The sequence below is a fragment of the Numida meleagris genome, chromosome 27, assembly GCF_002078875.1.
Source record: "Numida meleagris isolate 19003 breed g44 Domestic line chromosome 27, NumMel1.0, whole genome shotgun sequence".
Classification (NCBI taxonomy): domain Eukaryota; kingdom Metazoa; phylum Chordata; class Aves; order Galliformes; family Numididae; genus Numida; species Numida meleagris.
Genome location: NC_034435.1, coordinates 1,648,999 through 1,670,043, shown reverse-complemented (window position 1 = coordinate 1,670,043; position 21,045 = coordinate 1,648,999). Strand labels below are relative to the sequence as shown.

General features: G+C 53.5%; 1 protein-coding gene across 2 annotated transcripts; it reads left to right on the top strand.

Annotated features, from left to right (window-relative positions):
* On the top strand, positions 8,208-19,580 carry ACER1 (alkaline ceramidase 1). Of its 2 annotated transcripts, XM_021378889.1 has the most exons (7): positions 8,208-10,694; positions 10,824-10,927; positions 15,781-15,895; positions 16,230-16,368; positions 17,631-17,768; positions 18,129-18,266; positions 19,015-19,580. In XM_021378889.1, exons 2-7 carry the CDS (start codon positions 10,835-10,837, stop codon positions 19,181-19,183), a joined length of 792 nt encoding a protein of 263 aa, XP_021234564.1. In that variant the 5' UTR covers positions 8,208-10,694; positions 10,824-10,834; the 3' UTR covers positions 19,184-19,580. The 2 variants fall into 2 exon arrangements, with proteins under 2 accessions (XP_021234564.1, XP_021234563.1); XM_021378888.1 differs by having other exon boundaries at positions 8,208-10,927.

Sequence of the window (21,045 nt, the reverse complement as noted above, 5' to 3'; positions counted from 1 at the left end):
CATGTTCCACAGAGGGCTTGGACCTCCGAAGGGGCCTGAATGAGTGCTTTGTAGAAGAAACATGGTCATGAAGAAAAGCTGTGTGTGGAGATGGTGCCTTTTGGCATTGCTGCAAACCGCCTCGTTCATGCCGTGGTTTCTCCGGGCCCGCTGCATGCCAGGAGCTCCAGGCTCTCTGCCACAGGGCATCACAGCGCTGTCCCCTCTCCCTGATGTCCCCTGAGGAGCTCCAGTGCTGGGGCTGCATGGAGGTGTGCAAGGGCTAAAGAATCATAGAAACATAGAATCATTAAAAGAGGGGAACTTTAGGTCAGATGTTAGGAAAAATATTTTTTAGCCAGAGGGAGGTGAGGCCCCGGCACTGCTGCGCAGAGCTGTGAGTGCCCCATCCCTGGAAGTCCCCAGTGCCATGGATGGGCACTGGGCAGCCTGAGCTGGGGGCGAACCCAGCCCCCAGCAAAGGGATTGGAGCTCAATGATCTTTAAGGTCCCTTCCAACTTAAGCCATTCTATGATGCTATGGTTAAGGTTGGAAAAGACCTCTAAGACCACCCAGTCCAACCCCAACCCATCCCACCATGTCCACTGACCATGTCCCTCAGTGCCACATCCCCACGTTCCTTGAACATCTCCATGGACGGTGACCCCACCGCCTCCCTGGGCAGCCTGTACCGATGTATTACTACTCTTTCTGAGAACAAATTGTTCCTCATATCCATTAAGCGTCCTACGTGCCATGGGGACACTGGACAAACAGGGAGAGCAGCCCAAGACTGGAGCAAAGCCCAAAACCTTGCAGCAAAGCCCAAATCATCACCTGCTTGCTCTGTCCCAGATGCTGTACTGCCCAGGCCCCGTTATTAGCATTCCCCCTTCGCTGGGTGAATCCAGGCTCCTCTGGTCCCTTTGGGGCTTCATGGGGCCCTGCCCTTTGGGCTGAGGACAGCAGATCCCAACACCTTGTCCCTCCCCACCAAGAGTCCCATTTGCTCCAAGTTTCTGCAGGCAGCCCCTGGGCAGAGCAGCTGGGAGATGAGCCGGGAGCAACCCCCCCCCTCCATCCCCCCCTTGCTGATCTGCATTTGTTTTAAGGTCTCTTTCATGTACTCTTTGAGGCTCGTTTCCTGTTCTTTGTAGAAAACAATGCTTGCCTTCCTAGCCCCCCCCACCCGCCCACCCCAGGGTGGCTTTATGTCCCCTCCCTCGGGATTCACTGTGCTGGGTTCCCTCGTTTTAAGTTCGCCTTAAAACACGAAACCCTGCTCTGATTGAACCGAATTGATTTTAAAGCTGTGTCTGGTATTTGGTGTCTGCTAGATACATTTAAACGGATCTCAACTTTCTGCGTTGGGCAGATCAACACAAAACTGGTGACTCACTGTGCAAGGGGCAGCAAGGGGAAGGCAGGGCCCTGAGTGCTGACCTGGGGTAAAATTCAGGTCTGGGGCTCTTTGTGCAAGCTGCAGCAGAGATGCTCATAACAACGTGTGATCTGTTAGGCAACACGATGTTATGTCTGTGTTTTGCACTGCTTTAACTGCTTAGTTCCTAGCCCAGTGCCTCGCTGAGTGGATCCTGCACAAACACAGCATCACTGCTGCCCGCACCGCGGTGACTTTCACACCACACCATATTCATATCCCAACACAGAGATGAGATTCCCCAGACCTCCTGGTTGCTGTGAATCCCAAGCATCCAGTCCTGCTGAGATATACTGGGATCCAACCATGGGAGACCAAAGCAGCTGCTCCAGCAGCACCTTGGCACCCATGTGGAGCTGGAGGAGCACGCAGCCTTTTCACTGGGGCATCTCACTCCTAAGACGTTCTGGGGTGCGTGGGAGGTTGCAGTGATTTCCTGGAGCGGAAGGAGAACCTAAAGATTTTATTAGGGATTTACAAACAAATAAGGCATCGACTGGGAGACGAGAAAAACAGTGTGCACCCAACACGCCCACCAAGGAGGAGGTGGATAAAGATAACACAGTCCTCCGTAGCATGAAGGAGGAATTCTGTGATTTCTTGATTCTTGCTGCTGGGAAGTGGGGCTGTGAAGCTTGCAGCACTGCTCGGTGCCAGCAGAGGGAAGCATCCCCCCGGCTCCGGGGAGACCTCATATGGGCCTTCCCAAAGCCTAAAGGAGTCTACAGGAAAGATAGACTATTTCTCAGGGAGTGTAGGGTGTAGGATAAGGGGTAGTGGCTTTCAGCTAAAAGAGAGGAGATTTAGATTGGATATTAGGAAAAATATCCTCACCATGGGGGTGAACAGGCTGCCTAGTGAAGCTGTGGATGGCCCATCCCTGAAAGTGCTCAAGTTTGGATGGGGCTGTGAGCAACCTGATCTAGTGGAAGGTGTCACTGCCCATAGAGTTGGGACTGGATGGCCTTTAAGGACCCGTCCAACCCAAACCGTTCTGTGATGGCTGATTCTATGACCACCAGGCAGCTCTTCCTTTCTGGGGGCAAGACAGAGATGCCCAATGGGTTTGGGTGCCTCCAGGCACTTCTGCTCAATGCCTGGAGCAGGAGCTGTTGCCTGGGGGCTGCCAAAAGGCAGCAGGGTGAAGGAGGCACATCCAGAAAGAGGTTCAGCCCAATTTTAGCTCTAATCTGAACACTGTGCCTCCAAGAGCAGGCAGGATTGATCCCCAAGCAGAGGCTCAGGGCTGGCGCTGCAGCTCGCACGCGGTATTTCCCCAGTGTGGGATAAAGTCACGATTCTCTCCTATTTGCAGTATTGCTCTTTTATTGGTGATTCTCTTAACGGTGCACCTGGGACATCAGTCTGTCTACCCTGAGCTTTTTGCACAGCGAGGGCCCTACAAGCTTTGCAGTTTGTGCTTTAATATTTTATCTGCTAGTCCCTGACTGGAAAAGAAAATCCAACCGCTCTCAGTGGAAATTATTCGTCCTGCTGTGTGACTCACAACAGAGGCTGTATCAGGTTTGAAACATACAGGTGGCAGACAGACACCTGCTGGTTCCTTTGGACTCTTTACAGATATATTTTTTTCAATCCCATCCCAGGGGTTCCTCAGCCCAGAGTGATTTATTCTCTCCGCTCTGCAGGAATTAGCTTTGCCTTATCCCTGTGTAACCATACAACAACACGCAGCTCCTATCTCAGAGCAGGTCTGGAGGCACCTTGCCCATCACTGTATGAACTTTCCAATAGGGGATAGAGCAGGGGAGCTGTCTCCTGTCACCCTGCAGGGATGATGCCAGCGCCTTTCGGGCCGCTTTCTCCCAGCAAATACCCCCAGCATCATTTCCACCTCGTTCTTGCCTGGAAATGTGGAGTGGGACCACAGGGGCTGCAGCCCCAGGGCAGTGGGGATGTGTACAGCCCCTAGCGCAGGATGGGGCACCTTCAGCCTCACCTCAGCACAGTTATCACCTCTGAGCTGCCTCTGACTGTTTGCAATGCCTGGAGAGAAAAAACAACAACAACAAAAAAAAAAACGAAGGAAGGTGGTGGATAATTACTGTTTTTGCCTGCTCTGTAATGTCTTCCAGCTCAGCTGGACCAAACAAAACAACGCCAGGGACTGTCATTATGGCTATTACTGCACTGTGCTACCGCAGGATTTCAGATCCTCTGTGAGGAGTCAACACTGAGGGAGACCACAGAGAAAACCTGTCCCGGGAGCTCGCAGGAGGCACGCAGCTTCAGCGAGAAATAAACTTCGGGTGCCTCGGGCCCTGAGATGCACCACGGCTGCTGGGATGAAGCACTGCTGTGCTGGCACAGATCCCTCCATAGACACTTAGAAAAATTGGGATTTCTCTTTTATCACACCATGGCTCAGCCAATGCTGCTCTTGCCTCTGGGTTTGTGCTAATATTGTTCCTGCAGGAGCAGCATCACAACAAGAGCATCCCCGGATGAGCTGGAGCTTGTCCTCATCACCTCCGCAGAGCCATGAGCATGCCGGGGCCACTGTGCTCTGTGCACTTTGGGAAACTCTGCTCATTGGGAAATAGTCCCACGGGTGCAAGAGGGAGAGGCGGGCTGGGCTGCAGATGGGACAGCTCCGTCTCCCCGTTCCCATCGCAATGCTGGGAGATAGGCAAGGGCATGGCCTGGAGGCCGGGTTCCCAGGGCAGCCTCCTCCGCTGTCACCTGTGTTGTGCAACCCTTCCCTCCTTGCAGAGGGTGTGGGCAGGAACCCTCTCACGCAGGCGCAGCTCGGGGTGCAGCTGAGCTTTGAGCTTAGGAAGTAGCCATGCAGCGGCACCAGCGTGGTCCATCCTTTGTGCCACGTCCTGCACCGCAGCTGCTCCAGGGATGCATCCAGCCCTGCATGAAGGTCACCACAAAGGTCTACAAGAGAGCAGTGCTGTTGTGATGTGAGGATGTTTTACTGTGCAGCAGCTGTGCTCAGACTGCTGCACAGGCAGAGGCTGTTTAATGGCTCGCAGAAGGACACGAGCATTGCTTGTTATCCAGCAAGGCTGCGTTGGAACCACAAAGGATGCTCTCTGCATCTCGTCTGCTGTAGGAAAGAGGAGGCTGGCTCATGTCAAGCAGTGGTTGCAGGAGGATGGGGAGGATCCCCAAGCACGTGGGATGAAAGGTGCTTCTGTGCACACAGGTGGGAAAGGAGATGACGCAGTGGGATGCTCATTGGGACTGAGCAGAATGGATGGAGAGCTGCGGGAATGGGCCTGGGGGTTTTCCAGGGCTGACCCAGCAGGAGGGCACCAACCAGCACCAGCCAGCAGGCAGCAGGTTTAAAACAGGTGAAAGGAGGCACTTCTCCACCCAGCATGTAGTTAAACTGGAGCTCATGGCTGTAGGGCATAGCCTTAAAAATGGCCTTTAAAAACCTGAGATACGTGTGCTCAGCACTGCTCTGCTCTGACCTATGAAACACGATGGCCCAGGACCTCTAGCCAAGGAAGTGCTAAGTCACTGACCACCAGAAGATGGGGCAGGATTTTTTCCTGCTTTCTTCCTTTCTACAGTCCTTCAGAGAACAGACGCTGCCATGGGCAGGACCATAGGATCACAGGACCATAGAATCACGGAATCATTAAGGTTGGAAAAGACCTCTAAGGTCACCAAGCCCAACCCAGCCCATCCCACCATGCCCACTGACCACGTCCCCAAGAGCCACATCTCACGTTTCTTGAATACCTCCAGGGACGGTGCCCCCACCACTTTCCTGGGCAGCCTGTTCCTTCCCTGCTCTGCCTTCTTTGCTGCTTACGGAGCTTGAAGGAAGCAGCGATTCCCCACACTTTACTCTGTCTTTCTCAATGAGGAGCAGCAGATGGGGGTGACCACAGTGATTTCTCCCTTCCTAACACAAAGGCATCACCTCCTGATTTCTGCCCAGCAGGGAGAGGAGTAAAGGGACTGGGGGGGTCTCCCCTCAAGGGCTCGGCAGCCTCTGGCTCCCAGGGCTGCTGCCAACACTGCTATTGGGTCTCTCACCTACCTTGCACAAACCATCACCATCTCCTCCTGCCAAAGCTTTGCGTCGCTCTCAGAAGGTATTGCAGTGCTGGATAAACCTGGTGCAAAGCACTGCCAGGCCTCTGCCAGCTTGGATGGAAAGCTGCAGACTCAGCTCAAGTGAGAAGGAGTCTTCTCCTCATCTCCTTCCATTTTTGAGTCTCTTCAGAGTCAGGATTCTTCCAAGTAGGAAAAGATGGAAGAGTTGATTAGCAAGGAGCTGCCCTGCTCAGTCTCTGCTAAATGTGGTACTTCCCGGGACTCAAGCAGCCCTTACTCTGTACGTGTCCTGAGCAGGGAGAGCTCTGCTGAAGCTCTCCCAGTGCTGCTGAGAATGAAGGGATTTTCTCTCTCTGGATGCAGATAGCTTGGGCTTTGGAAAGAGAAAAGTCCATGTTCAGCCCCTGCACACACAGCAGCTCCCACTGGGTTACGCAAGCCTGAGTCTGCCACGTGTGTACACGACCACACTGAGAAGTGCATGTGACAGATGACAGCACTGGCAGAACTTCATTTAATTATGACTGTTACTGTTGTTCCTATAAGCAATTAAATGATTTGGTTTTTAAAACAAACCTGTATTTCAAAACAAGCATAGCGGGGTGTGTGTGGGGGGGGGTTGTCAGTTTGGCAGAGGATATTGGGTTGACTGTATGGCATCCTGCCTGGAGCAGAGATAATAGAGTGCCTGGGTGGTTGCTCAGTGATGATGGATTGGTGGGGAATTGCTCCTGGACCCTGTGAGCAGCCCTCTGGGGCCTGACAAGGCTTGTGCTCCGCTCCTCTGGGGGTTGACTTGCACAAGGGCTCGGGCCGTGATGTTGTAAAGAGCAGGTGGGTCAGCCCTGAGAGCCACACCTTGCGTGGGGTGCCATCCATCTTCACTGTCACTGCCGCTGCTTTTTGGTTGCCTGGAGCCTCTGCGCTGCGTGGTGGAGAAACACAGATATTTACAGCTCTGCAGATGTGCACAGGAGCGGGTGCATCGCTCCCACTAGGCTGCGCAGCAGCAATGGAGACGGATGCTTTCATTTGGCAGTGTAAAGCTCATCCGGCTTTAGCACGTCTCCTGCTGCTGGTTTTATATCTTCCAGACCGTGGTTTGCTAAACAGCTTCCAAACCAAGCAGAGGCTGCGATCCCTGCCCTGTGGAGCTGTGGATGTTAGGGATTATCTAACTGCTCAGTGTTAGCAAGGCTCCCAAGTCACTTCCCTGTGCCTTTACACCTGGCAGCAAGAAACTGCTGCTCTGGAGCTTAAGGCACACACCAGAGCTCAGGAGCCAGCGGCAGGACGGAGCATGTCCAGCTGCCCCGGGACCCTCCTGGATGTGGGCAGTGCAATGGAATGGGGTAGCAGGCAGACAGAATACCTGTGTTCCCCTCTTAGTTCATCCAATGTGATAGCCAGGCTGAGCCCTTCATCTCCATCTACCCCAGGGTTCTGACTCACATGTACTGAGCACACAGCAGCAGGGCTGCGGGATGCCAGTGCAACCTCCTCACCATCCACCAGCAGTCATTGCCCTACAATGAGCACATGGAGGCACATGCCCCTGAGCCACAGCTTCTCCTGATGAGTTGCTTAAAGCCAAGTCCCCCTTCCTGCAGCAGTGCAGGTGGAAACCTGCATGTGAGTTGCCCTGGGACAAGCCCTGCCTGCTTGCATTGCCAGCTCGTGGCTGTCCCACTCTGTGGGTGATGGCAAATCCCAAACCACAAAGCCCAGCATGCTATGTCCTGTGTTAGGAGCAAGGGGGAGAGGAGGCAGGAGCTCTTAGCTGGGAGGTAAGGACTTACAGGAGTTGTCTCCGTGCAGCTTTCTTGTAAACCCCCAAAAACTTTGACCCCGTCTGTGTTCCTCACCTCCAGTCCACCCCACATCCCCGCTGCCCCCAGGCAGGAGGATGCAGCCATTAGGAGAAGCTGGGACAGAGGACTCAGCAGGAAACCAGCCCCTCTCCCTGTGACCTGAACACTGCTGACTGATGAATCAGGGAAGATGCAGATTCCTGACATCCTCCCGTTACTTATTCATCGCATGGCACAGGATACATCAGCGATGCTCAGCACTTTGCTCACGCCAAGGATGCCAGAGCTTTGGGGGTGGGAAAACTCATTCTTTTCGAAGGTGGTTGCGTGAGGCAGGCATCGTGTGCCCAGGCAATGCCTTATTCTCAAATCTCCTCTCTGCTTCTCTCTGAATCTCACTGTGATCCCTAAATACCCCAGGTACCTTCAGCAGACCAAGTGCCGTGATCCATCCAGAGGCAGTAAATGAATAAGAAGCAAACTCCATCCCAAGTTTCTCCAGCACTGCAGTGAAGACATCCAGGGACAGGAGCAGCCCACTGGGCTCTGAGCTCCTGCTTTTAGCTGCAGTGTCTGTCCTAGAAAGAAGCTTTGTCTTAGTGGCATGCAATATGGCTCAACCATGCTATAAGAGAAATGCTGCAGTGATTAACTACCACTGCATTTCAAAATCCATGTGGATTTGTGGAGTTTTTGTAAGCCCTGGCATCTCTGGGAAGCATTGCATGGCTCAGGTCTCCCTTTTTATAGAGGTGTAAAAAGAAATAGTTACACTTCTCAAAGAGTTCCAGGGTAAATACAGCCTGGGGAGCCTGGAAGTGTCACAGCAAAGCAGGGATGTGAGCCTGAGCCTTGGGGACTGCATGGACAGGGACAGGGACACGGACTTAAACAGGGATGGGGATGGGGATGGGGATGGAGATGGGGATGGAGATGGAGACAGGGAAATGGACAGAGATAGGGACAGGGACAGGGACAGGGACACGTCAGGTCTTGGTCAGACCCTGCCTGGTGATGCTGATCCTGGTGCCTCCCCTGCTCCAACAAGACAAGCTGGCCAAATACTGAGCTTTTATCCTTAAGAAAGCAATGTAGTTCTTCTTCTCCCAACCCTACGTGGAGGAAAACGGTGTTGGTCTTTGGGAAAGGTGCAAACACTGCCAGTTTTCATGGTACCCTGAATAGGATTCAGGAGGAAAGTATTTGCAAAGCAGTCGCACAGAGGCGTCCCATCCAGCCAATTCTTTCACTAAATAACTAAATTTACAGCTAGAGGAAGTGTGATTTATCTTTGGTAATACATGACAGCCATCCGGGAAAAGTTGAAAAGTGGCTTAAATTTAATCCCTGGCAATGAATACAGCTTGTTGCATGGTTTTTTTGGGGGGGGGTTAAAATGGTTATACTGCTTATTAAGCAGCAATCCAAAGGAGGCTGTGCAGATCTGTTCCTCCCTTAGGAAAACCAGGGCTGGGAGCGCCGCATGTGCGCTTGCGCAGGTAACCTGCCTAGGGGCAGGCGGATGATTTCAGGCTGCATTTCTACCTGCTCTTCCAACCCTTCCAGCTCACGCTTCCCTGCCCTCCCTCTCAGCCCCTGCCCATTTGGGAGCACAGATATAAACCCTCCAGCCAATATGTTTCCTGTGGGGGACAGCGAGCTTTGCCTGGAGGGTGCTCATGGTTCTCACCTCATCCCGAAGCTGTCCTTAAAGACGGAGCGAGGCCGTTCCCTGCCTGCACCCACAGAGCTCCAGAAGCCGGGCAGGTTGTTCTCCCGACAGTTCACCTCTCCCCAGGGAACACAGGTAAGCACCACTGGGATGAGCAGTGAGCAAGCGGCTGCTGGGTGCTGCTTCTCTATTCCCTTCTGCTTCTCCTGCTGCATGTCTCCAGCATCCTCTCGCCTCTTCTTCACTCAGTGAGGAGATGAGATTTACCCTCCTGGGTCTGCTTCTTTGCTCAGTTGGAGATGGGATTTACCCTCCTGGCTCTACTTCTTTTCCTGTGCAACCACTTGTGTTGTTGTAAGGGCAATGCACGTCACCAGGGATCAGGAGCTAGTCCCTGCGGTGCACATGAGCCCATGGAAACCCAGCATCACAGAGTCAGAGCACAGCCCAACCCTCCTGCATCTCCTTTCTGCTGCTTTCAAAGATGCAGTCTCACCTGCTTGGGGGAACCAGCCTGGATTAAAGAAAGGGTGTCATTAACTTGTAATTGGAAAAGAGCAGTGGAGGTTTATCCGCAAGTCAGACTGCTTGGCAGATGCAGGAGGCTGCAGACAGGCTTGTTTGTGGCAGTGTTGTGTTAGCAGGCTTTCTGCCTTTGAAATTCTTCTTGGGAAGAGAGGCAGAGGAAACTGGTTTCTTCCCAGCCTTGTACACCTACGGCCACTGCTGAGCTCAGCGGTGTTCCTCAGCTGCTGTAAGCAAGGACCCGGTGGCTTCTCCATAATAACACAACTAACCAAAGAGCGATTTTAAGATAAACTTCCCTTCCCTGTGCTAGACCCAAAGCTGAAAGGGATTTAAAGTGAACAACGCTGCTTTCCACCCCTTCCTTCCTGTGCCTTGGGCATGCTCAGTGCCAAAGAGCCACAGCAACCCCAGGAGCTCCGGCATCCCCAGCACGCAGCCCCAGAGTCTGGATGGTGTTCCCAAACATCCAGAGTTGGCACCCATCTGTGTCAGCCTCCAGGATAGCTCCAAAGGATTTGTGAACAAGCAACTTGATTGGAACATTGATTTTTCCAAAGAGGTCTGAGAAATGATGTGCACATGGAGGATAGCGAAGTTTTCAGCACAGGGAAGAGAAATGGAGAGGAAAGGTTGGATTTTGGTTAGAATCCTGCTTGGAAATGCAGCTCCTCCTTCACCAGAGGCCAGGCTGAGGATCAGAGGCGTGAAGCTTGGATGCCTTTCACTGGGCTGGGTGCGCTCAAAGTGGAATCACTGCTGGGAAAGGGACACAATCCCAGGCCTTTGCTCCGTGCCTCAGGACTCTGGGAACACCCCGAGTCTGCACTGGTGCTTGCGCTGAGCTCCAGCCCTGGGGTGAATGCTGCAAAACGATGAACAAGGACGGAGCCAATGAGCAATAAACCCTGCAGAGCTCCACTCCCAAAAGGTAGCGCACAGCCCATGAGGTGTGGGGAAGTCCTCTTGGCAGCAAGATCTGAGTCATAAAGAAAGTGAAGCAAAGGCAGAAGGCAGGGTGACAAGGGCAGGGCTGGGACATGGGGCAGCAGTGACCCCCGACGAGGGATGTTAGTGCCGTAGATGTGGCTGCGGTGACCATTCCCAAGCTCGCAGCTCAAGGATATTTCCTAGGCCGATTTGTGACTTCTGATCGTGGGGAGAGAGAAGGAAATATCTGCAATACAATGCGTGGTGGGAAGAGGATGAGTCTTTCATAGCAGGGTAAGGATGCTGCGCAACATGAGATGGTGCAGGTGTGCAAGGGGACGGTGGGGCCAGTGTGCAGCACACTTCTCCCCGTACCATTTGCATGCGGGTGCACGCCTAACCCACTCCTCTCCTTCTGCCCAGGCGGCCCGACGATGCCGAGCATATTCTCCTACCAGAGCTCCGAAATCGACTGGTGTGAAAACAACTTTGAGCGCTCGCCGATCATCGCGGAGTACTACAACACGGTGAGTGCGGGCGCATCCCAAGGGCAGAGCTGCCTTTGGGATATGAGACAGGACGGGATGGGACGGGACAGCCTCTTTTGGTCTCCTTCTGCTCTGAGCTTCCTGCTGTTGGAGGGTTTTTGTTCAGGGAGATGGAGGTAAATCCTGGGGTTTCACTGCCCACAAGGAGAGCTGGGGTCGGGGATCCTCCGGGCACACATGGGGCTGAGTTCCCTCTGAGCAAAGTCTGGCAGTGCTCCTTAGCCCAGATTGGTGAGATCCTGTTATACCAGTCCTGCAGCTCGCCTGCCAACTGGGCTAAGTCCCACACAGGGCTCATATATTCCAGCTAAACGTACAGGAGTGGCAGAACGAGAGACAGCGCTTGCATGAACCGTGTCGGGCAGGTTGGGAATCCGGAACTCCGGGCAGAGGAAAGCTGATGCGGGAGTTTCACCTCCTGTGATCCCCTTTTGTAATCAGGCTCCTTCCAGCACCAGTCCCACATGCACTGACATCCATCTGCAGACACCCGCTGTCTGCAAGCGCGTCCCTCTGCTTCAGTGCAATTAGTGCTGGCAGGGGCACGAGGCCATTTACAGCCTTCCAAAGGCCTTGTTTACAACCTTCAGCAATTACCTTTGAACACTGGAAGTTCTTATTTCTCATGGAAATGTCTCTTCCTCCTTTTTTTTTTTTTTTAAGCATTTCCTGTTTTTTAATAAATGACCTCTAATAACGATAATACCCTCTCCAGTCACACGGCTCTAATTGACCTGACAGGGTCGTGCAGGAGGGATGCTCAGGCTGTGTGCAGTCCCTTCTCTTTCAGACACTGAAATAAGGATCTGCTGGTGCTGCTGCCCTCCAGCACCCAGCTCCACGGTCTGTGCTGTCCGCTGGTGCTATGCCCCTGATGGAGGAGCACAGGGTGCAGAGCAAAGTGGTGCAGAAGTCACAGTTGCTCCCAGCAGCACTCCAAACGTAGCTGCCAAACGCCTCTGAGTTTGTGAGTCTCACTGGCAACGCTGGAGAGGGGCTGATTTCCAAACAGAGCAGAAAGTCTGAAAGGTGGACTTTTAAAGTCAGAATTCATACCAGGAGAAACATTTGCCCAAGCTCCGAGGTCAGCACTCAGGTAGCATTTTCCCAGCATGTCTTTGAAGCTGAGACCACATTTTCACAAGGACCATGACTTATACCTGTGCTGTCAGAGTGGCTCAGGATCACACCAAGAGGTATCTCAGGAGCTCACTCCCGTGTCTGAGCTCCTGGCGGCACGCTGCCAGACCCCAGCAGCTGTGGTCAGGTGCACAACCGTCCTCCTGACGTCCCAAAGTCCTCTGAATCCCATAAAACATTAACCCTTGGATTTCTGCCTGCGCAGCAGAGGAAACCACTCCTGCAGTTTCTGGCTTGGGATATAATTCTTGTTTAGGGAATTGCCGAGATCAAGACTTGCCTTGCTGCCCGCAGCAGGACTGGTGTGTGGTCTTCTCTCCAAAACATAGGAGGTGGAAGAGCAAACCCTGAGGAACCACTGCTGTCTGAGCAACTGACAACAGCCCCCAGGGCTGCACCACGCTCAGAGCAGAACAGGGAATCCAAAGCCAGCAGGAGCATCACCTCCATGGCATCGTCCTTGGTCCGTGCATGCTGGCTCTCAGCCCTGCAGCACTGGGGAACATTCTGCTCGGGGCACTATCCTAGATGCAATTCCAATGTCCTGTGTCTCCCTCTCTTTTCTATTGCTTTGTTCTCCATGTTCCGATCGCTCCCTCCCTGCTTGGGCTTTATGGACCTTATCTCACTGCCCTGCCTGGAGACAATTATACCAATATTGACTTCAGCACCACTTTGTCAGAGTTTTAGCCTAGCTGGGAACCCAGCCAGCTCCCACCCAAGGCTCTTAAAGCAGCAGGGCTTCCTAATGGAGCATCCTTTCTGCATCTCCTTCCCAACGCTGCCCACGGCTCCAGCTGGAAGCTCTGTGTCAGCAGCAACATGCTGCTGAGCATCGCTCTGCGGCAGCCGCTCTCACTCTCAGCCCTGCCTGGGTTGGATGCTTTTTATTAGGAATAAGCACCAGGGGTATGAGCGGAGAATGTAAACAATATCGTTAAGTCCCTAATAATTAATACATTGTGGCTCATGATTGCGCTGCAGTTCAGTGACAAAGTGCTAACTATTTATAGTGACTCGGTGACCCAGAAATGTATTGTCTTCTGGCTGTTTGTAGAAGAGTGTTGTGCTGCATGAGGGTCATCAGTCAAGGACCTGTCATTCTACTCCCCCTTTTTTTTCCTGCAGTAACTGATGAGGATGCTGGTAATGACATCCAGATCCTCAGCACTCTCTGGCTAAGGAGCAGGAGTTCTCACACTGTTGGATAGCCACAGCTCCATCGATCGGTGGAAATAGGCCTGGCTGCAGCTGTAAATCACCCAGATACACCCAGGTGCTCATGCCGGGGCTCAGCAGCCCCGTGGCAGCAGGGACACCTTGCACACTCCTCACCCTGCAGTTTGTGATGCAGCCACACTGCTGCTTGCTGCCCCAAACACAATGTGAAGCCATGATGCAGGACGGGCAGCCCCAGCTTCTGGCTGTCAGGAACTTGCTCTGCAGGTCTGGAGAGCCTCAGAGATACTTGCTTCTGTCTTGGGCTCTGCGGGCTCTGCTGTCAGTGAAAGCCGGGTCTTTGGTCTTTAAGGGAGTGAGTGCACTGCAGCAACACTTTGAGAAATCTCCTTCCACTGCAGAAAATCATACAGTCAGAATTCCAGAATGGTTGGGTTGGAAGGCCCTTAAAGGTCATTCTGTCCAGCCTGGGCCATGGGCAGGGCCACCTCGCACCAGACCCATCCAGCCTGGCCCTGAGCACCTCCAGGGATGGGGCACCCCTACCTGCTCTGGGGCAGCATGTGCCTGGGCTGTCATTGTCCTATCTCTGTGCTCACAGAGCACACCAGCACCTACTGTCCCAATCCATACCGGGAAGCCATTCTCACTCTGCTGTGCATTGGGAAGCGGATGGCTCTCTGCAGGGCTCTCCTTTCCTTTTAGGCTGCACAGTGCACATTGCACAAGCCCTGGGGCCTTTCCCATGATCCTGCTAATGCAGCAGGATTACAGCCATGTCACTGATCCCGGCCTTGCTTTTCTCCTAGCAAAACAAGCAGAGCTGGGACCTGACAGGTGATGAAGACCCCAGTGTGCCCCCCCAGTTGTGGGTCCCTAGCGGTTCTGCCCTGAGCTCTGAGCCTGGCTGCTCTGCGGGGAATCACTGCAATCTGCTGGCATGGTTCTCCTGATCATCCCTCCCTGCTGATATCTGATCTTGCACTGAATTAATGAAGTGATAATGTTGCTATCATGTAATTAATGGTGCTGTTGCAATGCCCACTGCAGCAGGGATCCGGACCTCCCTATGTGCAATCTCAGACTTCTGCGTTTCCTCACTTGGACACACATGCTGGCACTTGCACACTGCTGCGTCTTCTGCAAGCATTTGCTCTCTCCTTGTGATCCCTGCCTGTTTTCCAAAAGCCTCTTGAGCCATTTCACAGGAAAAGAAATGCTTACAACGCAGTTGGTTACTTTAAGACATAGTTTGGCTTTGTGATCATTTCCAAGCAGTTTGACCTCAAGCGTGCAGTGGAACCAGCACTTCCCTTCTCGTTGTGGAACAGAGACAGGCCTGGATTTGGCTCTAAGCACCCACAGAGATCCAATACATTTGCCTTGAGAACTGTTGTTCAAAGACGCATGGACTCGTTCCATGAAAACTGCAGTGAAATTCAAGACTGATCTCTGTTTGTTGAAGGGAATGGAGGCCTTACATTAAGTGTGAAGTGTTCTTCCCTCTGGAATACACCCTCTGGGTGTGCTTCAGATGTATGACAACGTCCCTGGGATTTGCAGCCCTCTTCCCCTAAACTCACATCCCGTGGGAGACCACAAGCCAAGCTTCTCCACTGCAGTGTAACCTGGTGCACGGCACGGATGCAGAGGGGTGAGGCTGCAGCCACGGGGCGACACTCCAGCCCGGGCTCTGGGGCAGTGTGTGGCTGGAAAATGAAAGGGGAAGAACTGTAGGGGCGAGATATAAGCTGTGCTGGTGGCTGGCCAAATGGCAGCGTGGCAGATGGCTGTGCCCAGCTCTTCCAAACCCCATCACATTGCCTGGCAGGTGGAACATACCGCCAGGCCCCAACCTTTCATGAGCAGGAGAGATTTTCCCTGGGGACACTGAGCTTCCTGGTGATATTCCCTTTATTGTGTTTGCACACCAGTTGACAATGTCTCACCTGCAGAGGTGAGGGCTGCTGCAAACTCCCTTCCTCCCTTGCTGCTGGGTGGAGAGGGCCTGATCCAGCAGTCAGGTCCAGGCTTAGGGCACTCCCTGCTTCTCTCCACCTCTCATGTTTTGCCCATCAGCATCTGCTGCTCCCCAAAGCGCTGGCAATGTCACCAGGCTGAATCTCCATGCCGTCCCCTCCACCCCAGCTGCACCAACGCCTGGCAATGCAGCAACTGTGCAGAGCTGGAAAGCAGGGATGAACCATTTTGCTGCATTCATTTGCAAAGTATGTTCAGATAGGTTTTCTAACTTCGTGTAATTACTGGTGTCCAGAGTACCTCCCTCCCCAGGGCAGGTGGCTTTGCACGTGACACCGCAGGATGTCACCTTGGTCCAGCATCACTCCTCAAGAAACACCTCTGCCTTTCTCCAGGGCCAAGAGCAATGCCTCCACACAGTGCTTTTCTCCAGAGATCAGTATCCTCTCTGCATGGGGACATACCGAGGCACAAGGTGGGATGGGACCTCCCCAAGATCATGCAATAAACTGAACGCGCCTCTTGTTTTCCAGATCAGCAACGTAAGCTTCTTCATCCTTTCAGCTGCCCTGCTCCACCTGAACCAGCAGTACTGCCAGCTGCGCACCGTGCCCATGTACTTCATCTCTGGCCTTCTCCTCTGTGTAGGTGGGTGCCAATTTCATGAGGTCAGGCTGCAGAGCACTCATCCACGATACCTTCAGCTTTGGAGATGGGTTTGTAGCGGCCAAAGCAAGGGGCATGCTGCGGTAAGGAACTGGACAGCCATGTATGTGTGAAGCTGCAGCTCGTGGCTCCTGCTGGCTGTGGGTGCAGAGCTTCAAGCCCTGTAAAGCCCTGGGTCCTCCATTCATGCCAAGGTCCATGCCCTGCCCTTCAGGAATGATGTTTCTCTAATAAATATCCCCAGGAATATTCCAGGCCAGACAGGCTTCTCCTGGGACAGAGCTGCACTGACACAAGCTGTCCTCGCTCCCTGCAGGTATCTTCTCCATGTACTTCCACATGACCCTGAGCTACGTGGGACAACTCTTGGATGAGCTCTCCATTCTCTGGACACTGGCTGTGGCATATTCCTTTTGGTACCCAAAGGCTCACTTCCCCAGGTGCATCAAAAGCAGGTACGGCTCAGTGGGAAATGAGTTTGCAGTTTGCAAGGGATGGGACACTGCTGCTGGTGTGTGACCCTACAAGCCAGCTCTCAGCAGTTTGTTCTGGGGCCAGATCCTGCACTTCTCACTTCTAGATCCTTACAGAGGAGGCATTAAACCTCCTGGGAAGAGCTGTGCTTGAGCTCCTGCTGCCTGGAGCTGCCTGCCCTCACAAAGCTGTACAGGAAGCTTCGCATGAAGGATCTCAAAAAGGAGAGATCTGGGCAAGTTTTTGTCTTGCAAGTGGTGTGGTTGGAGTGGAGACAGCTCTGCTAGGAACATGGGGACTGCTCCAGCTTGTGCACATCTTTGGAGGGACTGGAAGTCCTGGAGCCGTTAGGGAAAGCAGAGAACCATCTGGGGAAGTGCAGGACCTGGGCATTTCACACAGGCTAGGAAATCACATGTTCCTGAGCACGGACATTGAATTACCCATGCTGTCAAACTCTCATAGCATCCCCTGCCATCATCAGAGAGGATGGGGTTTTCCATAGGCCAACTAGTCCAAGATAACACCCTATGTTGCAAAGGTTGTTTGCAGGAGGGCTGGCTGGGTGCAGTGGGATGGATGGAGAAACTGAGAGAGCACAGATCGGTAACAGGAGCGCAGCAGGGTTTTGCTAGGAGGATGCTCCCGTCCTGGCAGGCTTGCTGGAGCCCTCTGAGACAGCCCTAACAGAGCCCGCTCCCATCCTGCTCCTCCCATGGCACGGAAGAGGTCACCGGGAGTTCACTGTGGAGACATGGCTGGGGGAGGCAGCGAGAGGGGAAGGGACTTGGGAAGGGATTTGCATGTGAAAGGCCTCTCCGAGCCCTATTGTTGCTCAGTCAGCCCGAATCCGCATGTTCGCACTGCTGAAGGCCCTGCCCCCGCTGCTGGGACAGCAGCTCTGCAGCCCTTCCCTCTGCTGAGCTCCCTGCCTTGCCTGCAGCCTGGCTCTGGCATCACCATGGCAGCGCACGAGTCACCTTCGCTGCTGCGGTGCCAGCTCTGTCCTGGACCAACCAGGCGGCTTAGCAAAGCAATTTCCTGGGCAGTTCTTGAGAAACATAAAATATACCCCAGCTTTCCTGCCAGGATTGCTGCAGAGCCTGGGGGCAGTTACATGCAAACAGACTGCAGGTGCTGGAGGGTGGCTTCCTCTCAGGCAATGGCCAGCACCATCCTTTACCTGCTGGACTGTGAACCCTGGAGGCACTGACACTCACTCCCAACTCTGTCATCCCTTTAGGAAGCATTTCTACTGGTTGGGTGGTGTCACCACCGTGATCACCACCCTGATGTCCTTCATCAAACCATCCATCAATGCCTATGCACTCAACTGCATCGCCTTCCACCTGCTGTACCTGACCTGGCGTGAGCTGAAAAAGTAAGGAGTAGGTTGAGAGGTTCATCTCCGCTGTCTCTGCAGCTCTTTCTTCTTTGCGTGGGACTTGGGAGGCAGTGTGAGGTTTGAGAGGAACCCATTGGGATCTGGGGAGAAAGACAAAGGTGTGTTAGCATCTTGTAGCATCACTGTCACCCACAGAAGGTCAGAAAGTCCCTCTGCAGAGCCACACTTCTCCAGTTCTCATGATCTGATGAATATCCTTCATCTGAAACCCACCAGGTTTTGCCCTGTTGCATTAGCACGCACAGACAGGAACTTGCTGGCCCTCTTTCAAACTCGCTTTCCTTCCATCCTTCCAACACAACTCCCTTCTCCCTCTCCTCTCACTGTGTTTTCCAGGTGCGATGACAAACGTGTTCATCGGATGGCCACAGTCATGGTGGTGTGGTGGGTGCTGGCCATCACCAGCTGGTTAAGTGACAGGTGGCTTTGCTGGCTCTGTCAGGCCATCAACTTCCCCTATTTTCACAGCTTCTGGTAAGTCTCCAGCGGAGAGGCAGGAAGCCTGGCTTAAATGTTTCAGAGGAGGAGGGAGGGCAGAAGGGATGTGGTACTCGAACAGGGAGCAGCTGCATCTCTGCCCAGCCCTCTCCCACTTTGCTCTGTCACTATTGATGCTGTTCCTCATCCTGGCCCCAGCCCAGGGATTCATCCTAATCACTGCTTAATATCCCTTACCTCCTCCATGCCAACAAATGTGAAATTGTTCTAAAACCACTCCAGGTAAGCTGCTTCCTTGGGAGACACTACATCTGCTCCCAGGAGGCCATGTGAAGAGCAGTGCCCTTTATTTTAATAGCCAAATTGAAAGACAGTGATTTGCTTTAGGAAGACGTTTCAGTCCCTGACCAAGCATTGCTGTAAGTGCCATACAATGTGCACTTTCAGATTCATCCTCACAAGTAACTGGGATGACCAGTTCAAATACCCAGACCTGCTGGGCTAAGCCAGGCAAGGTGAACTGGGTGGCTCAGGGCTTAAGTCCCCTGTGTCACCCCATCCCTCTGTGCAGAGAACTGCCCCAAACCCAGCTTGCAGAGCTCTTCTGGGATTTCCCTGTAGGAAATCCTGCCGGACCCACAGATCTTGTATGCACTGCAGGGTTGGGACATTTGCCTGCCATTGCCATACCCTCAGGGTGACAACCCCAGCCACGCAGTCACAAAGTGCAGGAGGGCTGGTAGTGTTACCCCTCTTCCACACGTCTTTTTTGGTTCCTTGCCAGGCACGTGCTGATAGCTGTGTCCCTCCTCTACTGCTTCCCACTGGTCATGTACTTTGACGTCACCTACGAGATGCCAGCGTTCAAGCCAAAGCTGGGATACTGGCCCAGCGACTCCTGGCCCATCGTGGTGCCTTACATTGCCCTGGAGGAGCCCCACAAGCAGTGCTAGAGACGGCTGCGTCCCTTGGGCATGGGGTATGTGATGCACACACATGCATCTGCATGGGGAACACCTCGGCTGTGCACCTGCTCCCGGGACAAGGGCAATGTGGCTGGTGGATGGGGCAGGGAGCAGCTGAGGCCTTGTGGTGCATGAAGGAGGGTGGGAGCCCACAGACTTGGGAGACTGCCCGAGCCAATGCCAGGGAGATGAAGGTCTCCTCCTCCAGCTGATGCTCACTGAGAAGGGGAGAGGACAGTGCTGCTTCTGTGTCCTCTGTATTAGTCAGGCTGTGGCACCTTTTGCTGACAAGGACACAGCCGAGAAGACAGAAGCCAAGCTGGTGACAGATGGGTTTGTTGGGGCTGCTCTCATTATTATTATTATTATTATTATTATTACTATTATTATTATTATTGTTATTATTATTATTATTTATTGATGTATGTGGTCTTGCTCAGGAGAGTTGTGCATTAAAGCTATGAACACTGACTTGCACTCAGGTCTTTTCCTTCCCCTGTCTGCACCGTATCCCCATTATCTACCAGCCACTTAGGGAGGCCAAAGCTCTTTCTGACCTGGGGAGGGAAATCCTCCTGGGTGACAGCCCAAGAGAGGTTCTGTTCTACCCCTTCTTCAGTCCTCGTGGCCCTTGTCCCTCTCCAACTCTGTCAGTCCCCACTGTGTAACTTGTAGAGCCACCTGGAGCACTGAAAGCTCTGGCTGGTGACAGAGCTGGAACATGAGATAAACATGTCAGTATCTTTGCAAGGACAAAGCAAGAGAAGATGTGAAGCTCCAGAGAACAATCACTGCTGGGAGAGATGCTCTCCAGGTTCTCTCCACAGCACAACAGTCAAGAAGCTGCTCCTGTGGCTGTGGATGTGCTCCCACTCTTTGAGCCCTGCTGCATCACAGAGACATGTGGAACCTGGGGCCTGGCACAGCCACTGGGAGGATGAGAGGTAATGGCCTTAAGCTGCACCAGGGGAGGTTGAGGTTGTATATTAGGAACAGTTTATTCACAGAAAAAGTGGTCAGACGCTGGAACAGGCTGCCCAGGGAAGTGGCTGAGTCACCATCCCTGGAGGCATTTAAGAACGGTGGAGAGGTGGCAGTGAGGGACATGGTTAGTGGGCATGGTGGGATGGGCTGGGGTTGGACTGGGTGATCTTGGAGGTCTTTTCCAACCTGAATGATTCTGTGATTCTATAACTCTGGGGGGCACCAAGAGGCCAGCAGAGCAGCTGGAGTTGGCTCCCTGCAGTACAGCCACAGCAGGGAATCACAGGGGTTTGGGGACGCTGCCAGTAAAGCAAAAAGCAGAAGCCCGTTGGGGTTCATCCTGAGCAAGAAGCCAGCACACAGCCCCACCACTGCCATTGTGGGTCACTCTGCAATGGTCCCCAGAGCCACTAGATGGCAATTTTAGCTCATGAACCCCGGGCAATATTTCATCGTCATCGTGCCAGGGCCGAACCCCCAGGCTTGGTCCACGTCCCCCAGCACTGCACATGGCCAGCTCCATGCCAGCACGGCCACCGCACATGGCCCGGGATGGGGACACCAATGGCCAGGCTTTTGTCTCCCTTCACTCGTCTCTTCCATCCTCCTCTTTGTCTCTCCGCATGCCATCACTCTTGCCTCTCCCCGTCACCTCGTTTCACTCCCCCTCCCCACTTCACTCCCCCTCTCCCTCACCCCTTCCCCAGCCCATCACATTCTTCTGCAGCCTATTAATAACTTCTGGGCAATTGCACCGGGTCCCCGCTGGGCCCGGCCCCTCGGCCGCCGCTGTCCCGCGCAGCCACTGAGCGCGACGGCAGCAAGTTCAAAAGTGCAGAGGGGCTTTCACGGCCCCGCTCCCCGTC

Coding starts and splice junctions, on each gene's coding strand:
- ACER1 (XM_021378888.1), top strand. CDS start 10,718: ATGGTGCAGGTGTGCAAGGGGACGGTGGGGCCAGTGTGCAGCACACTT. Junction 10,928..15,780: donor TCGCGGAGTACTACAACACG/GTGAGTGCGGGC, acceptor CTTGTTTTCCAG/ATCAGCAACGTAAGCTTCTT. Junction 18,267..19,014: donor CCCTATTTTCACAGCTTCTG/GTAAGTCTCCAG, acceptor GTTCCTTGCCAG/GCACGTGCTGATAGCTGTGT.